Genomic DNA, 20,586 nt, shown 5'->3' with positions numbered 1-20,586 from the left:
GACTAAAATCGATTTCTGTTATTCTTATGAAATGATATATATAATAATTTGTTTTTATGTATGTGTGAACTGATACTGTTAACAATAATAATGATTAGCTATAGTACTGTTATAGATTGCTTGATTTAGGACAAGTAAATATGACAGAGGAGAAAGATGGAAGTTTCTCAAAAACTGTAGAGTATCTGACTCACGACATGTGATTCAGTCTCTCTCGATCCAAATTATTATAAAAAATTAAATGTAGTTGATCCAAAAATCATGATCATCTCCTCTGAAATTTTACTTAATCTGTCAACCTTCCTGTTTCGCAAAAGTCCTACAGCCTCATAGGATTAGCCTATATATGGTTGTTCTTTGGAAATACCTTCTCTCTGCCCATTATTTTGTTGTAATTAATGTTAAGTTTTTTTTTTTTGGGTATTATTATTACGTACTGATGACGTGCATGTGATTCCAGTGCTAAGAGTAAGTACTTATTTTAGTCATCCTTACAGGTCAAATGTTTGGCAATGTCATTAATTGCCATTAAAATACGGTAGGTTAAGTTTGAAATAATCGCTTTCCTGCAAGTTTGAAAGGATGCTTAGCAAGTAAATTGTTAATTAGTTATGTTCGAAAAAAGGAAATTGATGTGCTAAGAAAGTATGAAGAAAGTGTAAAGTCTATGGTCAAAGTTAGAAACTAATTCCAAACAAAGATTTTTGAAAGCATATCCTCAACATCTGTTATATACTTATACCTAACTCGATTATGATTGATATGACAGTTTCTTTTCTTTACCTCACTTCTCTTTTAAAAATCACACAGTATAAATCTTCCAACGCGTCATTAAATAGTGACCATGTGAAAGGAATTCGTAAACTGATAAAGAACAGTTTTTTTTTTTTTTTTGGGTATCAACTATCAAGCCATTCAGTTTTTTCCCCGAGTTATTGGATTGTTTTTTGGCTCCACGTAAATATTTAATTTTCTATAAAAGTGTAAAGCTAAAAACTCTATCACTTATGTCTAACAAACATAAAATCCAAATTCGGCGACCATAAACCGAAATGATACATATACGTACTAAAGTTAAAGATAAGGGATTGGTCCCCCCTTGTACATGAAACAACCGAGTGTAACTAGTGGTTAGGGTTTCTCAGTACTGATTTAGTTAAGTTCTTTCCGAAGAATTACATCTTTGTCATTGTCCTGATCGCCATCCATTTCTAACTTCGGTATTATTGTTTCCTCTTCTGTCAACAACTGTGGTGTCTTTATCAGCACAATAGTGGTCCAAACAATATGTATCCATCCATCTAATACATATATACACCATACTCCATACATCCAAGCATGTTTTTATAGTATCACGCTATCAGCACAACAGTGGTCCAAAAGTCCAAACCAATCTAATATAGTATAACTATCACCATGCATCTAATATTCTAATACATATACACCATACATGATACGATCCATGCATGTTTTGGATGTATGCAGTATGTTGTATCTACATACATATCCATCTACCTATTAATCATGTCACACAAGACGAATATTATTTTATTTTGTTTCCGTCAAGAAAGAACACTCTTCTAGTAATGACGAAATCAAGTGTGGCAAAAAAACTACAAAAAAAAAAAACCATAGCTCTAGCCTCTAGGAAAAATATGCGTTTGAAAATAGTTAATACCCATTTAAAAACTGGGTTTCGGACTTTTGGAGACAAAACCTATGGGCCTTGGCCCAATTATTTAAGCGTCTAAGTCGGTCCGGGTATGTAGTAAATGAGTCGGGTTCTCCTTGTTTTCACCTCTGCTTCAGAAGTAAAAGAAGAAGACTTTATAGTTTAGGGTAAGTCAAAACGACAAAATTAAACCCAAAATCCGAAACAGAGTTCAGATCAGAGCTCAGGAGAGTTTGGAGCAAAGCGAGTGTGTACTTGGGAGTAACGATGGAAGACGATCGAAGTAACCCTCATGAACTCGATTTGGAGAAAGGCGAGCGACCAATTTGGTTGATGAAGTGTCCTGTAGTTGTCGCCAAGGCGTGGGGGAAGCTAACTCCTCCTCCGCCTCCACCTTCTTCTTATTCCTATTCCTCTGAATCTATTGACTTGGCGAAGGTTGTTCTCAACATTGATCCTCTACGACCTACCCCCGAGGTACATGTTCCATTTTGATTCTCAAAAGTTCTTATCTTTTTTTGAGGTGCCCTACTTTGTTGATTGAGTTACCTTCATTATTCCGATGGTTGTGTCCATAAAGTTGGAATCTTTCATGCCAATTTCACTTACCCATGTGGTTGATTTATCAAATCTAGCGTAGGGAAGGATCCTGCTTTAGTGTTTTGTATTTTGTTCTTTGTTGCAACTTATTTCCTTGTACTGGTATCATCAATCAGTTCACTATGGAGATGGTTCGTGCTGAGTATGAGAACATGCCAAAGAGCTACGCTGTGAATATGTTCAAAGACTTTGTTCCGATGGAGGTCTTTTCGGATGTCAATCAAGGTGATTTCCCTATTTGGATTTTACCTGTTTGATTGATAACATCAGGTTTTGTATCTTCGTTTGGCTCTCCATCTCATAATAGGCAAGCTACTCTATAGTTCATACAGCTCTTGAAGGAAAGATAGATCACAAGTTTGATATGAAGCCATATGGGGAAGACATTGAAGAATATGCAAGGCTTTGTCGGGAGAGAACGAGCAAAGCCATGGTTAAAAATCGACAGATACAGGTGTTTGTTCCCTTTAATTCATTTCTCTCCTATGCTGGCTCTTTGGTTAGCTAATTATGTAAGGACTTTTGTTTCCGTGAATTGCACTAAAGGTTATCGATAATGACCGCGGAGTACATATGAGGCCCATGCCTGGAATGATTGGTTTCGGTTCATCCAATTCAAAGGTAAAATGTTAATTCTTTTCTCAATGATTTAGCATATATGGAGTCATTATTAAGATGGTAAAAGAGTAATGAAGCAACAATTCAGCTTCAATGCTCGTTCTTTATCAGACTAATTGCGATTCAGGATGGATTCTTCAACTAATGATTTGAAACTTGAATCTTTTGTCTTGATCTTTTCTTTACCATATCAGCGTTGTTACCAATGTAAAAGTTTGTGTTTGTTTGAATGAGCAGGAAAAGAAGAGACCTGCCCCAGTCAAGCAAACAGAGGTGAAGAGGACGAGAAGAGATCGTGGTGAGCTTGAAGGTATAATGTTCAAGCTGTTCGAAGGACAACCTAACTGGACATTGAAGCAGCTTGTACAAGAGACGGACCAACCAGCACAGTTCCTGAAAGAAATACTGAACGAGCTGTGCGTGTACAATAAGAGAGGGTCGAACCAAGGGACATATGAGCTTAAACGTGAATACAAGAAAAGTGCTGAAGATGACACAGGTGGGCAGTAAAACCAATCCCTTGTGTAGTAGTACTCTATACATGTGCCATAGTCATAACATGTTTATTAAACCCTGAGTCATTGATCGGGGTAAAAAGATTTTAGCAGAGAGGAGAACAGAAGGATTTAAATTTGTCGAACTTTTTTATTTTTGTATTATTCACCGAAACAGACAAATAGAAAAAGTGAGTGATATAGCAACGTGCGGCACAAAAAAAAAAGAGTGGACATTCTCTCCCAGGCCCGATTCCCAAGCCAAGCCCAAAGAAGAATGGAGCTTTTGAAAAACCGCATCTCACCAACTTTCTAGCCCCAAAAAGAGAAAGAGCCAGCGGTCCATCAACAAGATGCTTCAAACCAACAGACCGTTAACACTTCCGACTACTGTTCCGACGAATTCCTCCGATCAACAGATACAGAACCGTCCTCAGTGAACGGGTTAAGGTAGTACCTCGGATAACGACCTCTCATACCATGGCTAACTTCCTAGGTAGTACCTCAGTCGCTATCTACTCGGATAACGACCTCTCATACCATGGCTAACTTCCTCTCAACCACTGTAAGCTCCTGTTCTGTTCTTCCTAAACTAATATCATAATCCTCCTTAATCTTGTGTAAACCTTTTGAAACCTTTTGCAAACCCCCAAGCTTTCACATCTTGCTTGCTCCACCATAACCTTCTCTGTCTGAACCCTATCCAATATGGCAACCCGAATCTCTTACCACCAAAAAGGCAAAGGTATTGACATCGGTTTCCCCCCCCTCCTTGCAAGCGTATTCGTGCACCTGAACTGGACACCGCCGAACTGAATAAAGCAAACTCTCTGACCCTCATCGGTCGTCTCACTAACCCTGCAGCCCAACGCCTCTGGTCACTGTTCCCTTTCCTAGCCAACAGATGGAACCTCAAAGGGAAAGCTATGAGAGCCGACCTGGGTAAAGGATGCTTCCAGTTTACGTTTGACTAAAAAGAAGATCTACAAAAAGTACTAGATAATAGACCTTACCACTATGACCAATGGATGGTCATCATCCAGAGATGGGAACCGATCATATCAGAAACCTTCCCCTCTTTGATCCCTTTCTGGATTGATGTACAAGGCCTCCCAAAACACTATTGGCAGCCAGAGATGCTTAAAGCTATTACAGAGGAACTGGGTGAGTTTATGGATCTAGAACTTACAACCTCCATTGCAAAAGTCAAGGTGTTAATCAATGGTCTCCAACCTTTAATTAAAGAGACGATGGTGGAGTTCTCTGGAGGAGGGGAAGCTCTAATCCACCTGGAATACAAAGGACTCAAAAAACACTGCACTCACTGCTTAAGACTATCGCATGAAGCAAAAGATTGTCCAGGACTGAGAAGAGAATTACCTAATAAGCCCACTCTTGCAACTGCAAACCCCTCTTCAATGTCCCATCCTGTCAAAGCCAACTACTATCTGCCAAGGGACAACTTTAGAGCCCCTAATCACTCGAGCTCTGAGTTCCAAAGCGATTTCTCACGACACACTCGACCTGCCCATAGTCGAACATCATATCGAGAATCCTCCAAAGAAAGAACATCAGGAAGATTGAACCACAAGGGAGAGAGGGAGAACCTACGCACCACTGAAAAAAGAATGGGGAACCCCTACCCCAGAGGCTCAGGCCCCTCAAGAGCTATGTCTCATGGGAACCAGTCCTTCCACTCCACACGCTCTCCCACCAACAGATCCCTAAGGCGATCGGGAGCGATATGATCATCGCCATAACAACAACTACCAATGGAGAGAAAAAGCTCAGAGAACTCTTACCTGGGAGGAAACTTCTGAAACTTTTAGACCAAGGCGCACACCTTTGGAGCGACAGACAACAAATGACCACACAATTGCAATCCCAATAAGAGCCAACCAGCCACCCACCACTGAGGACATCATGGGAGAGCTCCGAGAGGTGACAGTACAATATGTCACCTGCGCAGATCCTATTGAGAGTTTGGCGAGAAAACAAAGAGTTATACAGGGGGAGAGCCAAGGTATGATGGCTGAAACGGCTGCTCAGATCATTGCAACCCACACCTCCCAGAGCCCCATTCGTCAGGACTCTACCCCATCTGATAGAAGTGCACCAACTTCAAACCCCTCTGAACAAGGCGACCAAGAGACTGACCCTGATGATCCTAGTAGGAACCCACCTGCAAACAAGAAAAGAAGAGGAAGACCACCACTTAGTAAATCATCAGAAAAACCTCATAACAAGAGCCCTCTGAGACTCATAGGGGTAAAATCCAGTAAACGAAACAAATCAAACATACAAATCTCCCCTAAAGCTAGAGCCTCTACAGGCAGATCCTCTCCATGGGGAACAAACATTTCCAAACGCTCAGAAGGAAAAAAAAACTTACTGACCAATGCTTCCATGACCCATCTGGAAAGAGGAGAACCGTCTAGAGTGACGCAGCCCCCACCAATTAAGATTGTTCCGGCTATGGTGAAGAAGAAGGTGGATTTTCACAATCCACCCCCTCCTCTTCCTTAAAGATAGCTAGCTAGAACTGTTGTGGTATTGGGAACCCATGACAGTCCGACGTTTAAAGGAGATCCACAAATCAGTGGCTCCATCAATCTTGTTCCTCATGGAAACCAAGAACTCAAATGAGGTGGTCAAACTTGCTCTGCAGGATCTTGGTTTCCTTGGTATGAAACTAATACCTCCAACTCCAACTAGAGGTGGAGGTCTTGCACTCCTCTGGCAATCCGATATTGACATTCAAGTGCTCTCAGAAAGTCCAAACATCATCGATACTCAGATCAAGGCGGAAGGACGCTCCTTTTTTGCCACCTTTGTATACGGAGAACCTGATAAGTCCAAGAGGAAAGCAATTTGGGATCAGATATCATCTTTTGGACAAACCAGAAGTGATTCATGGGTCCTGTCGGGTGATTTTAACGGAATTTTAGACTTATCTGAAAAGATGGGTGGACCAGCTCGCCCTGAGGGATCCTTCGTTGATCTCAAAACCTTCATGTCTGAATGTGATCTGTATGATCTTAGCCACTCTGGAAATTTCCTGTCATGGAGAGGGAAGAGATATGAGCATTTAGATAGAGCCATGTCCAATACTGAATGGGCTCTAACCTATCCTTCAGGAAGAAGTGATTATCTACCTTTTGAAGCCTCGGACCACCGATCCCTGATCATATATTTTGATCTCAAAAGAAAGAAAAGAAAAGGCATCTTCAGGTATGATAGGCGCCTCCGCAAGAATCCAGAAGTCACTAAACTGGTCTTTAAAAGTTGGAACCCTACGGTGTTCGAAAAAGTTGAAACAAAGTTAGACAGATGCAGAGAAGCTATAATCAAGTGGAGTAGAGAAAAACATTTAAATTGCCAAAAAAACGATTACCCTTTTGAAGGAGAAGCTGGAAAAAGCTATGGCACAACCAAACACACCAGATGAGATCATAAGCTCGATCAATGAGGACCTCCAGAAGGCGTACGAAGAGGAAGAGGAGTTTTGGAAACAGAGAAGCCGACAGCTATGGCTCTCCCTAGGAGACCAAAATACTGGTTTCTTCCATGCTATCACAAAAGGTAGATTAACAGTCAATAAATTCTCTGTCCTTGAGGATGATCAAGGATCCGCTTTCTTTGATGAAAATGATATCCTCAAGGTCATAACCGACTACTACCAACTCCTGTTCACTGCAAAGCCAAGAGAAATCATGTCGACAGTTGAAGAAGCAATCAACCCATGTATTTCAGAGGAAATGAATATAAAGTTGACTGAATTACCTTCAAGCCTGGAAATTAAAAAAGCTTGCTTCTCTATCCATCCGGATAAAGCACCAGGACCTGATGGCTTCTCGGCCTATTTCTTCCAGTCAAACTGGGAAACAGTAGGCAAACAAATTATCAGAGAGATACAAACTTCTTCTCCTCAGGCCACCTGCCAACCAATATCAACGTCACTCATGTCAGACTAATCCCAAAGATTCCTAGTCCTAAGTCAATGAAGGATTATCGCCCCATTGCACTCTGCTCAGTGTATTACAAAATAATATCACAGATCCTTACTAACAGATTGAAGCCTGTTCTTCCAAGCTTAATATCCGAGAATCAGTCTGCTTTTGTCCCCAACAGAGCCATTGCGGACAATGTTCTTATCACTCATGAATCCCTTCACTACCTGCATACTTCAAAGGCAAAAAAGAATTGTTACATGGCGGTTAAAACTGACATGAGCAAAGTTTATGATCGAGTAGAATGGGAATTTATCATAGCTGTAATGGAGAAAATGGGATTTCATCAGAAATGGATCCAGTGTATCATGCAATGTATCACTTTCGTATCTTATGCCTACCTCTTGAATGGTACAGTACAAGGCAGAGTCTTTCCCCAAAGAGGTATCCGACAAGGAGACCCTTTGTCCCCCTTCATCTTCATCCTGTGTACCGAAGTACTCTCGGGACTCTGCAAAAAAGCAATGTCAGACGAGGAGATCATAGGCATAAAACTAGGCAAGAAAAGTCCACGACTAAATCACCTGCTTTTTGCTGATGACACCATGTTCTTCTGTAAAGCGGATCAGAAAGAATGTACCAGCCTCCTGAGGGTCCTCCAAAACTATGAACTGGCCTCAGGCCAAATGATTAACCCTCAGAAATCCACCATTACTTTCTCTGCAAAAGCATCCAAAGTTGTCAAAGAACAAACATATGCTATCCAGGGCATATCAAAGGAGGGAGGAGTTGGAAAATACCTGGGATTACCGGAACTCTTTGGGCGCAAGAAGAAAGACCTGTTTACGGCTATCGTAGACAAAATTCGATAACGAGCCAAGAGTTGGTCCTCGAGGTTCCTCTCAACTACAGGCAAAATGATCTTACTCAAGTCTATCCTTGCAGCAATCCAACTTACACAATGTCATGCTTCAAACTTCCAAGTTCCCTGTGTAAAAGAATACAGTCAATGTTAACGAGATTCTGGTGGGATTCGTCACCAGATAAGAAAAAGATGTGCTGGGTCTCTTGGAAGGAACTTACCAAAGCTAAAGGTGTAGGTGGACTCGGATTTAGAGATATTCAAAGCTTCAATGATGCCCTGCTGGCCAAGCTTAGTTGGAGAATCCTTACATCACCAAACTGTCTACTCGCTAAAATCCTACAAGGAAGGTACTGTCACTCTACCCCTTTCCTTGAAAGTGTAGCACTTGCAAACTCATCCCACGGTTGGAGAGGAATCTGTATTGGTAAGGATCTCCTACAAAGAAGGCTTGGGAAAGTGATAGGCAATGGCAAAGAAACCTCGATCTGGAGAGAACCTTGGATCTCTTTAGACTCACTGGTAGCCCCACTAGGACCTCCAACGGAAGCAACCTGCAATCTTTCAGTGTCCCACCTCATCTCCCCGATGACAGCAGATTGGGATAGAGAAAAGATCAGGAACCTACTCCCGGAACTAGAAGATGCTATACTCGACATCAAACTCAGTAAAAGAGGAGCCCAAGATGCCTTTGTATGGCTAGCCACAAAAGATGGAACCTATACAGCAAAATCCGGCTATTATGAGAGCATCAAAAGCTCCAGCTTGGCAACCCCTACACCATCTCATGCAGTGAGCCACTTCAATTGGTCAAAACATATCTGGAACCTGAATACCTCCCCAAAAAACAAACTCCTTCTATGGAAGGCGATGAAGGGTGCCTTACCAACATGAGAGAACCTTCGAGCCAGAACCATTAACTCCGAAGCTCACAGGTTTGGCGACTAGCCCCCCTCAAAACACCTCTGAACCCTGCATCTCTCAACTCGATTGGCGACCTCCTTGGAAAAGCTAGCAAACTAAATTGTTTACCCCCTTGTGGAGTTGGGATTGGCCCCCTTGCCCCATAGATACTGTGGGCGATTTGGATTGCCCGGAACCAACTGATCTTCAATGATAAGAGATCCTCCCCCCTCCAAACCGTAACCCATGTTGTCAAGCTGGGACGAAAATGGTGTGAAGCCCAGGAGATGAAACCTGCTCCAAAACCAAGACCACACCGCGTTCATATCGCCTAATCGAGGTCTGACACAGTCTTCTGCCATGTTGATGCGGCTTGGCACAAGGTGATATATCATGGTTTTTACGGTTTTTAACCATGATATAAGTGTGCTTTTTGAGTCTTTTCATTTGTTTCTAGGATTGTTTTTGAGTCTTTACAGGTTATTTAGGAATTTGGCACGGAAGGAGCATCGGTCGACACCTATGTTTATCCGACGAGAGAAAGAAGAAACTGGAAGTTTTACAATTTTACCCAAAGTTTTCCTAAATTGCAACACAAGTCCCTGACGTGTTTTAGGACATATAAATAGTGTTTTTGGGTTTTAGAAAATCCTTAAGTTTTATTTTAGGAAGTTATTTTTCTAGCAAGTTTTTGAGAGAGAGCTATTGAGAGCTTTCGGGAGAGAAAGAGATCAGAACTGCTTTGTAGAGAAGATTTCTTAACTCCCCTTTTTTACTTTTAATATCTATTGCATGTTATTCAGAATGATTTGTTCTTCATTAAACATGTCTGAGTAATTTGTTTGTTAGATTTAGGGTTTTTCACAGGGTTTTTATGATTTGTTAGATCTGTGATTTATAGGGTTCTTAATCTTTTATGATCTTCATCTTTAGTTGTTTTTCACAATAGTTCTTGATTGATCACCTAGAATTATTATCTTAGGGAAATTAATTGATATGAGAATATAATTGTTTTCCTGATTAAAACCATTGATGAGCAAAATCACTTTTTACAAAGAGATTTGAATTAGTGATTTTGTGAACTTATCTAAACCTGTTTTTGAAGCTGATTTTTAACTTAGAATTTTACAAAGAGATTTGAATTTTCTGGTTTTAAAATTAGATAATAATTGCAGTGAGAACTGAATTATTTTACCAAAAAGTTTAGAGTTCTAGATCTGATTTTTATTGCATTAACCCTAATTAATCTATTGATTTAATACTTCATAATTACCTGAGAAATTCCCTAGGCTTAATCTTTTGATTTCCTGATTTCACAACACCTTGATTTAATATTTTGCATTGTCTTCTTTTGTTTTTAATACAATTTAATCTGTTTAGCATAATATTAAAAACTCTATAATTTATTGTGTTTGATCTTGAGTCTCTGTGGATTCGACCCTTAAGTACTACAATGATCTCTTGTTTGAGATAGTAGCTCTAGGGTTAATTTGAGCATATCAAATTTTGGCGCTGTTGCCGGGGATTCTTTGAGCTACCATTAGATTTGAGTTTTGTATTTCGTCTAAATTTTTCGTTTTATTTTCTACTTACACGCTTTTGTTTCTTTTCTCTTGTGTGTTTCAGGTACATGCCTAAGCCTAACACCAGGAAGAATCCTATTGGTCCAGTTGTTAAGCTTACAAACCAAGAGTTAGGACAACTAGAGCGTGATAACACAAAAGCAGCCAAATCAGCCAAGATGGTCAACTCAATCATATTGAGACCAGATGCGGATGGTGCTTTGAGGGATCATGAGGGCCACTTTTGCAATGAGCAGAGCCAAAAGCTTGATGCAGAAGGGAATATTATTGCTGAAGTTGCTGTCGGAAACGACCAAATTCTGGTAGTTGACGAACAGGCCGACTGTGTCGATCGACACCAACAGGGTATCGGTCGACACCCCCTTCCTGCAGACAGACGTGGAGCTGCAAACCATGTCAACAATCTGGTTCGAAGACAAGAGAACAACCGAGACTTGATCAGGACCATTGCTGACTACAACCGGGCTGATCTTGTGTATGAGAACCGGTCTGCTATTATTCCTCCTCCATTCCGAAGGAATGATTTTGAGTTGAAACCTGCTTACTTTCAACTAGTTGGGCAGAGATCTTTCTCTAACCTGCCCAATGAGAAGCCTTTGGGCCACATAGAGCATTTTGAGGATCTTGTAACCAGTATCAAGACTAATGGAGTGACTGAGGATTACATCCTCTGCAAGCTTTTCCCTTACTCACTTGCAGGAGAGGCATCTCAGTGGTTGAAGCAGTTACCAGCTGGATCATTGACAAATTGCCATGACGTCAAGGTAGCCTTGCTCAACTACTTTTATGATGATGCAATGTCATATGAGTTGAGAGTAAAGCTGTCATCTTTCAAGCAAAGACCAGATGAAGCTTTTCAAGGCCGCTTGGGTGAGATTCAAAGTTTATCAGAGGGACTGCCCACACCATGGTTTCTCAAGGGTTCAATTGCTGAGCATTTTCTTCAGAGGGTGTGACTGGGAGTATCCGTTGGCTTTAGATGCTGCAAGTCATGGGAATTTCAAGACAAGATTTCCAGAAGATGCTGAAGCTTTGATTGAAAACTTGGCCTCCAGCAATAGTGTTAAGAGAGCTGCTGCTGAACGGAAGAGATTACATGGAGGGTTTGATTCAAACCAGTTAGCTTCTGTTAATGCTAAGCTGGATTCAGTGCACAATCTCCTTGTGGATAAGAAATCTGTTCACTTTGCTGCTGAAGCTGAGACATATGAGCCAGAACCTGATCACGAAAATCGTGAGGAAGAGGATGTTAACTATGTCTATAGGAATCAGGGACAACGGTTTGGAAATCAGCAAGGTAACAGACTTTACAGTGGAAACAGCCAACGCAGTAACTTTCAAGGCAATTCTTCTGGTTTCACTCCCAAACCTGACTATCAAAAGCAGCAACAAAGCAGTGGATACACAAGGACCTATGGCAATAATTCATATCAGTCTCCACCTCCAAAAACAGCTGAGAGTAGTAGGGTGGAAGCTATGCTTGAGCAGCTTTTGCAAGGTCAAGAACAGATGACAGTGACCTTCAATGGGAAGCTTGACAATGTCTACACTGAGCTTAATGGGAAGTTTGAAGTTTTGAATATTCATGTCAAGAAGCTAGAAAGTCAGGTTGCACAAACAGTTGGATCCGTCAAAAAGCAAGAGGGATTTCTCCCTTGAAGAACTGAATCAAATCCCAAGCATTTATGCAATGCAGTGACCTTGAGAAGTGGCAAACAACTCCATTCTACACCCCAGAAGGATCAATCTCATGATCTACTTGAGTTGATTGATGTTGAAGAGGATGAGGATGTTTCTGCGGAACTAGTGCCGACCGACACTGAAGAGCATCTGTCGACACTCTGTCCACTCGAAACCACGGATTCTACACTAGAAGTCAGCATCGATCGATGCCACCTTGGTACCGATCGATGCCAACCACGGACCGAAACCCAGAAAGACACATCTTCCACACAAGTTGCTGAGAGAGTTTACAAACCCAAGGTTCCTTTTCCCAAGAATCCAAGGAAGTCCAAACAAGAGTTAGATGATGCTAAAGGCAAGGCAATGATGGACAAGCTTATTGTTGAACTACCTTTGATTGATGCTGTGAAGACTTCCCCAATGCTTAGGAGATATGTCAAGAGGATGGTGACTAAGAATTTGAATGCTGAACAATGAGTGATGATGATATCAGCTCAAGGCAGTGCTATTATCCAGAACAAGATCCCAGAGAAGCTTCCTGATCCAGGTAGTTTTGTTCTTGATTGCACTATATTCACTGACAGATTTGTTAGATCTTTGTGTGATCTTGGTTCTAGTGTCAACTTAATGCCAAGATCAGTGGCTCTTCGCCTAGGTATGACAAACTTCAAGCCTACCAAGCTCACTCTTATCCTTGTTGATCGCTCAATTCGCATTCCTGATGGTGTACTTGAAGATGTTCCAATTAAGATTGGTGAATGCTTGATACGTACTGATTTTGTGGTACTCAAGTATGAAGAAGAACCTAAGGACCCTCTTATCCTGGGAAGATCATTCTTAGCCACTGCTGGAGCTATAATTGATGTCAAGAGGGGACAAATTGGGCTTAATATTGGTGATCTACAAATGCGCTTTGACATGGACAAGCTGGTCAAGAGGCCAACCATTGCTGGTCAGACATTCTATGTAGACACTTTGTCTAATCTTTCTGAAGAGGTATTCAAGGAGTTGCATCCTGAAGACCCACTTGAAAGAGCATTGGTTAGTTCTGTAGAAGAGGTTGAGCATCTAGATGACATTGCTGCTGGGTATGTCAAGCTACTTGATGCTAATGAACAAGTGAAGAAGCTGGTTGCTAAAGAGGAATTGGTTAGTACTTCTTCACAAGCTGAAAAATTTTCTGATTGGAGTTTAGAGAAAGCTCCAAAGCTTGATCTCAAGCCACTTCCTGCTGGTTTAAGGTATGCATTCTTGGGTGAAAATTCTTCTTATCCTGTTATAGTTAATGCTTCCTTAAACAATGCAGAGCTCACTTTACTGCTAAGCAAGCTGCGCAAGTTTCGCAAGGCTCTTGGCCAGACTTGTGCATGCATAGGATTCATCTTGAGGAAGGAGCTAAGACATCCATTGAGCATTAGAGGAGGCTGAATCCCAATTTGCAAGATGTTGTCAAGAAGAAGATCATGAAATTGCTGAATGCTGGGATCATCTATCCAATATCTGACAGCAATTGGGTTAGTCGAGTACATGTTGTTCCTAAGAAGGGTGGAGTCACAGTTGTGAAGAATGACAAGAATGAGCTGATCCCTACAAGGACAATCACCGGACACCGGATGTACATAGATTATAGGAAGCTGAATGCTGCAACCCGAAAAGATCACTTCCTGCTGCCCTTCATTGACCAAATGCTTGAGAGGTTAGCCAATCATCCATACTACTGCTTTTTGGATGGCTATTTCGGGTTCTTCCTAATTCCGATTCATCCTGATGACCAAGAGAAGACCACTTTCACTTGCCCCTATGGCACCTTTGCTTACCGAAGAATGCCATTTGGTCTCTGTAATGCTCCTGCGACATTTCAGAGATGCATGATGTCTATCTACACTGATATGATTGAAGACTACATGGAGGTATTCATGGATGATTTTTCAGTTTATGAGTCTTCATTCAAGAACTGTTTAGAAAATCTATGCAAGGTGTTGGCAAGGTGTGAGGAGAAGCATTTAGTGCTCAATTGGGAGAAGTGCCGTTTTATGGTTAGAGATGGTATAGTGCTTTGTCACAGGGTTTCAGAAGCTGGTATTGAAGTTGACCACGCTAAGATAGAGGTGATGACAGGTCTTCAAATGCCAGAGAATGTGAAGGCAGTAAGGAGTTTTCTTGGGCATGCAGGTTTCTATAGGAGATATATCAAGGATTTCAGCAAGATTGCTAGACCACTTTCTGCTTTGATGTGCAAAGATGTCAAGTTTGAATTCACTGATGAGTGTAGGATAGCCTTTGAAAGGATTAAGCAAGAACTTGTAAGTGCTCCTATTGTTCAGCCACCAGATTGGGATCTCTCTTTTGAAGTTATGTGTGATGCTAGTAACTATGCAGTGGGAGCAGTGTTGGGACAGAGAAGAGACAAGAAGGTTCATGCAATTTACTATGCAAGCAGAACACTTGATGATGCACAAAGAAATTATGCAACAATAGAAAAGGAGTTGTTGGCGGTTGTGTTTGCTTTTGAAAAATTCCGTTCTTATTTAGTTGGATCCAAAGTCATTGTTCATACTGATCATGCTGCTTTGAAGTATTTGATGCAGAAGAAGGACATTGAAGTGAAGGATAAGAAGGGGGTTGAGAATGGTGTTGTTGATCACTTGTCTAGGATTAGAATTGATGATGATGTGCCAATCCAAAACTGTTTGCCTGAGGAACATGTCTATTTTGTGGATACAGGGTCTTCAACTTATGAAAACAAGTGTCTGTCCTCGGATGCAGGTGGTGACGATCGATACCACCATAGCATCGGTCGACACCCATGCTTTCCAGAGACAGACTGGTCGTATGATGGAGATTTAGCTGTTGTGGCTAGCTCCAATCCACTCTGGTATGCTGATATTGCCAATTATCTTGCTACTGAGGTAGAACCAGAGCAATTCACTGGCTATAACAAGAAGAGGTTCTTGAGAGAGCTTAGGAGATATTATTGGGATGAACCTTATTTATATAAGCATTGCAGTGATGGAGTTTACAGAAGATGTTTGGCAGAGACTGAGGTACCTGATGTTTTGTTTCATTGTCATTGGTCTGACTATGCAGGACATTTTGCTACATTCAAAACAGTGTCCAAGGTCCTCCAAGCAGGCTTCTGGTGGCCAATGATGTTCAAAGACGCTCATGAATATGTCTCAAGATGCGATGCTTCTCAGCGGAAAGGTCAGATTAGCAAGAGGAATGAGATGCCACAAAAGTTCATTCTTGAAATTGAAGTGTTTGATTGTTGGGGTATTGACTTTATGGGACTGTTTCCATCTTCCTACAAGAACAATTACATCCTAGTTGCTGTTGATTATGTCTCCAAGTGGGTTGAAGCAATTGCATGTCCAAAGAATGATTCATCAGTGATGGAGGTAAGCACTTTATCAATAAAGTGTTTAATAAGCTGCTGAAAAAGTATGGAGTTCAACATAGAGTGGCTACTCCATATCACTCTCAGACTAGTGGGCAAGTAGAGGTTTCCAACAGCCAGATTAAGGAGATTCTTGAGAAAACAGTTGGTGTTACAAAGAAGGATTGGGCTGCAAAACTTGATGATGCACTATGGGCATATAGTACTGCATATAAAACACCACTTGGCACCACACCTTTTCATCTGCTTTATGGGAAAGCATGTCATCTTCCAGTGGAGTTAGAGCACAAGGCAGGCTGGACAGTTAAGTAAATGAATTTTGATGCCAAGACAGCTTCAGAGAGAAGGTTAGTGCAGTTGAATGAGTTGGATGAGCTGAGATTTCATGCATTTGAGAATTCAAAGCTGTACAAGGAGAGAACCTAGGCATATCATGATAAGAAGATCATCTCAAGGCACTTTGAGCCTAATGACCAGGTACTCCTTTACAATTCTCGCTTGAAGCTATTTCCGAGTAAACTCCGTTCCCGTTGGTCTGGTCCTTTTATTATCCAAGAAGTTAGACCATATGGAGCCATTGTGTTGCTGAATTCCAAAGGAGAGAATTTCACTGTTAATGGCCAAAGGGTGAAACATTATTGGGCGAAAGCAGAGATACCGGACGGACACATTGTGTGTCTGGACGAAGCACCCTCTGCCTAATCCATTGCCAAGTCCAGCTAATGACTTAAAACAAGCGCTGAGTGGGACGCAACCCACTGGTAGGAATATTTTTTTTTTATTTTCAATTTTTAGGATTACTAACATATTAATTTGTGGTTTTGAGTTTTATTGTTACAGAAAAAAAAATCAAAGGAAAAAGTTTCGGATACCATTGATCAAGCCTCAGCATCGATCGATACCACCTGGGTATCGGTCGGCACCGTTACTGGATCGCATGTGATCGAAGAAACGTTTAATGGGTTTAAGCAATTTGGGTTTGCGAAAATGGGCCTGAATTTGCCACTCGGTCGGGTCCGACAGAAGTAGCATCGATCGATACCGTTAAAACCGAGAAAGACCCGATATAAACCTTCGAGCTTTCTTCTTCCTCCCATTCGCAACAGAACCGCCGAACAGCTTCAATTCACCGTAACTCTCTCGTTTCTGATCCGTTTTGAGTGATTCGAAGCCCTAATCCACTCGATTTTTTCTCCTCTACCCGGATCCAGTGTCAATTTTGCGGTTTAAAGTGATGTCGCAGAGAAATAAGGCCAGAACCGCCGCTGACCAACGTTCCTCCTCTCGCCGATCAGCTCGCCGGTCACCTCTGCCAACTCCGGCGAGTCGTCCCTCCACTCTCCCAGACCTTTCCCTTCCTTCTCCCATCCAATCTCGTTTCCCATGGCCCAAAGCTGAAAATGAGCCAGTCCCAACTCAACAGGTATGGGAAAACCCTCTTGCAGAACTTAAGAAGGCTGAATTTATCAACAGACCATTAGATATTTGGGGAGAGAAAGAGACAATGTTGTATAATTCCTGGTCAGGAGTAGAAATTAAACCTACCAAGTTTGTTGATCATGCTCTTCTGCGTAGACTTGGAATTTATGATGAGGTCATGAGATTGATAGATAGGATACATCTGAGGACTATTTGCACTAAGCAGTACGATTGCTATCCGGATCTAGTCAGACAGTTTATGGCTAGTGTTAGAGTTGTTTATGCCAATGAGCAGGCACCAGAGGCACGAGATGGTTGGTTGCGTTTCTTTATTGAGGGAAAACAGTACACGATTAGGTTGCAGGAGATATGTGATGTGTTTGACTGGCCACGTTTTTATGAAGGTACTGTTTTGCCTCATACCTATTCGGATGTTGGTGCTTTGTGGTCTTATATAGGAAATGGAGTTTATGACTCTAAGAAGAGTGTTCAAACAGATGTTCGCCATCCCGCACTTCGATACGTTCTTCGGGCTATTGGGACCACTTTTCATTGTAAGATGGAGCCTAACAAGATGAGAGCTGTTGAGCTTTATCTATTGGGTATTGGGATTGGACGATTGATTCCGGATTTGACTGTGCGGCATGATCCTTCAGCGCCCAACTATAGGGCTGTTTTTGCACATCACTTGGTTGATCTTCAGAGCAAGCCGTTTTTGGGTCGCGGTCGCAAGATTGAGTATGTTGGGAGCCTTATCACAGCTATTCTTCAGTGGAAGAATGTTCCGACTGACGGGTACAATATGTTGCCATAGCGGGTTCTCATGGATGAGCAGTATATGAGGAGTACAACCTGGATGAAGCCAGGTTTGTTGTGGAGATTCAGGGATGAGATTGGAGAGCATCTGATACACCTTCCCCGACCAGACCTCACTACTATTGGAGATGATCCAGAGCAGTTGCGTTTTCTACCGTCCGCTGCTGACCTTGTCATTGCTCCTCCTTCCCGTCGCCATCGGACTTCACGGGCTACTGCCGCTGCTGCACCTGCTGAGGACTTAGATGGTCCTAACCCTGCTGGGGGTTTTGAGATTGGTTCTTCTTCTGGTACTTCAACATCTGATTTTCCCCCTTTTCCTGAGCCTCCACAGCCTTTTGCTACTATGAGTCCTACCGCCTACCAGGAGTACCAGACATCCACCATGCGTGCCATCTGGAACGCAATTTCTCGATTGTCTCGTTGTCGTTGCCTTGGTCGTACTAGGCGCATGTCACCTGGTGATTCCGTCTCTGATAACGATGATGTTTCTGCTAGCCCCTGATCATGGTTTTCTTTATTTTTTTCCATTTTTAGGATTGAGTCATTTTTATTCTTGCATTGAGTCAGTTTGTGTTTGAAATTTGTGTGAACTTATGAATTATCTATCTATCATGTTGCTTTTAACTTGTGTTTATGTTTGAGTGCTTCTTAACATAACTAACATCAAAAGGATTGATCCAACAACACAAGAACACAACTAACTGCAACTAAGGAGTTTCGGCCAAATTCACTGTTCGCCGAGGGTGTCGATCGACACCACTCTGGCATCGGTCGGCACCATAGGTAACCCGAGGAATTTCATCTTTTCTATTCAAATTTTTCAACACAATTTTTGTTTCTTTACCCTTCCCTTGCTTGAAAACACTGGGGACAGTGTCGTTTAAGTCTGGGGGAGGTTAGTACTAACTACTAACTTAGTTTTGGGTTTTTAGTGTGTCAAAACCGATTTTTGTTTTTATTGAGTCAAATTTTTCAAAATTTTGGAATTATGATCTCTAACTAATGACTACTGTTCTTTGGCTAACACTCTAATGACTCTTGACTAAGCTTGACCTCAGAACTGAAGTGTGGAAAAGACTATGAGCTGTATCAACAATACTGAAAGCCCTTATTCAAAGGATATCTAGTTAAACTAACATTGTCTCAACTTTTATCAGGATTTTAACCGGACTTAATCTCTTATTTTGGGGTTGGAAATCAGTGGACTAAACTTCTTTTTCAGGCCATACAAGACAGTGCAATTTTTCAAAGTATGTTTCCCCTCTCTCTTCCTTTCAGTGTTTTGTGAAAAAAAAAAAAGAAAGATCAGAAAAAAAGAGGAAGAATAAAAGATGAGATGATTTTGATCAGTTTAGAGAGGTAGGTAAATTACATGTGACCTCATTATTCTATTCTTGAGTCAAATGATCACACAAAGCTTGGAAGCGAGGGATAGGTAAATTACCAATGACCCCGGTATTCGCTTACATCTTTGATTTGAAAGAAAAAAAAACAACTCATTAAAAGTGAGAAAAGGGAGAGGAAAGGAGATGTATGAAGAATGTCTTGGTCTAAAGAGAGTTCATATGCCACTGATCGATACACCAAGGTAAGAACTCACCTGTATTTGCTTTAATTTATGTAATGAGATGACAATGGTGAGACTAGAGATTCTAGAGGATTGTGGGATTTGAGTAAGGAATGTTGATGCTTTTCAAATGACAAAGTATATGAAGTAAGTTTTTGAGAGTCAAGGCGATGAAGAGTGCGAAGATTAGTTGTCTGCAGTTGAGGGAGTTCCTATGTTTTCAAACCTCTTTCACAGGTCTAAGTTTATGTTTTGCTTGAGGGCAAGCAAATGCTAAGTCTGGGGGAATTGATATATCATGGTTTTTACGGTTTTTAACCATGATATAAGTGTGCTTTTGAGTCTTTTCATTTGTTTCTAGGATTGTTTTTGAGTCTTTACAGGTTATTTAGGAATTTGGCACGGAATGAGCATCGGTCGACATCTATGTTTATCCGACGAGAGAAAGAAAAAATCGAAAGTTTTACAATTTTACCCAAAGTTTTCCTAAATTGCAACACAAGTCCCTGATGTGTTTTAGGACATAGAAATAGTGTTTTTGGGTTTTAGAAAATCCTTAAGTTTTATTTTAGGAAGTTATTTTTCTAGCAAGTTTTTGAGAGAGAGATATTGAGAGCTTTTGGGAGAGAAAGAGATCATAACTGCTTTGTAGAGAAGATTTCTAAACTCCTTCTTTTTACTTTTAATATATATTGCATGTTATTCAGAATGATTTGTTCTTCATTAAACATGTCTGAGTAATTTGTTTGTTAGATTTAGGGTTTTTCACAGGGTTTTTATGATTTGTTAGATCTGTGATTTTTAGGATTCTTAATCTTTTATGATCTTCATCTTTGGTTGTTCTTCACAATAGTTCTTGATTGATCACCTAGAATTATTATCTTAGGGAAATTAATTAATATGAGAATATAATTGTTTTCCTGATTAAAACCATTGATGAGCAAAATCACTTTTTACAAAGAGATTTGAATTAGTGATTTTGTGAACTTATCTAAACCTGTTTTTAAAGCTGATTTTTA

The 20,586-nt window shown here is 41.0% G+C and overlaps 3 protein-coding genes across 3 annotated transcripts; all 3 read left to right on the top strand.

Moving 5' to 3' along the window:
* Positions 1 to 1,796: 1,796 nt before the first annotated feature.
* Positions 1,797 to 3,591, top strand: LOC104751424 (transcription initiation factor IIF subunit beta). Its single transcript, XM_010473362.3, has 5 exons — positions 1,797 to 2,149; positions 2,389 to 2,497; positions 2,596 to 2,726; positions 2,819 to 2,893; positions 3,128 to 3,591. The coding sequence occupies exons 1-5, from the start codon at positions 1,940 to 1,942 to the stop codon at positions 3,398 to 3,400; spliced, it is 798 nt and encodes a 265-aa protein (XP_010471664.1). The 5' UTR covers positions 1,797 to 1,939; the 3' UTR covers positions 3,401 to 3,591.
* Positions 3,592 to 5,947: 2,356 nt separating this feature from the next.
* Positions 5,948 to 7,358, top strand: LOC147925875 (uncharacterized). Its single transcript, XM_087492800.1, has 2 exons — positions 5,948 to 6,658; positions 6,789 to 7,358. Exons 1-2 carry the CDS (start codon positions 5,948 to 5,950, stop codon positions 7,356 to 7,358), a joined length of 1,281 nt encoding a protein of 426 aa, XP_087348926.1.
* A 5,487-nt stretch (positions 7,359 to 12,845) lies between these two features.
* Positions 12,846 to 13,793, top strand: LOC147925874 (uncharacterized). Its single transcript, XM_087492799.1, has 2 exons — positions 12,846 to 13,453; positions 13,556 to 13,793. The coding sequence occupies exons 1-2, from the start codon at positions 12,846 to 12,848 to the stop codon at positions 13,791 to 13,793; spliced, it is 846 nt and encodes a 281-aa protein (XP_087348925.1).
* The last annotated feature ends 6,793 nt before the right edge of the window (positions 13,794 to 20,586 follow it).

This window comes from Camelina sativa, chromosome 16 (assembly GCF_030686135.1).
Source record: "Camelina sativa cultivar CO46 ecotype springtype chromosome 16, ASM3068613v1".
In the NCBI taxonomy this organism is placed as follows: Eukaryota; Viridiplantae; Streptophyta; class Magnoliopsida; order Brassicales; family Brassicaceae; genus Camelina; species Camelina sativa.
Note: the sequence above shows the minus strand (reverse complement) of the source record. Positions and strands in the feature narration are given on the sequence as shown.

Coding starts and splice junctions, on each gene's coding strand:
- LOC104751424 (XM_010473362.3), top strand. CDS start 1,940: ATGGAAGACGATCGAAGTAACCCTCATGAACTCGATTTGGAGAAAGGC. Junction 2,150..2,388: donor CTCTACGACCTACCCCCGAG/GTACATGTTCCA, acceptor ATCATCAATCAG/TTCACTATGGAGATGGTTCG. Junction 2,727..2,818: donor TTAAAAATCGACAGATACAG/GTGTTTGTTCCC, acceptor ATTGCACTAAAG/GTTATCGATAATGACCGCGG.
- LOC147925875 (XM_087492800.1), top strand. CDS start 5,948: ATGACAGTCCGACGTTTAAAGGAGATCCACAAATCAGTGGCTCCATCA. Junction 6,659..6,788: donor ATCCAGAAGTCACTAAACTG/GTCTTTAAAAGT, acceptor ACCCTTTTGAAG/GAGAAGCTGGAAAAAGCTAT.
- LOC147925874 (XM_087492799.1), top strand. CDS start 12,846: ATGATGATATCAGCTCAAGGCAGTGCTATTATCCAGAACAAGATCCCA. Junction 13,454..13,555: donor CTAGATGACATTGCTGCTGG/GTATGTCAAGCT, acceptor TTCTGATTGGAG/TTTAGAGAAAGCTCCAAAGC.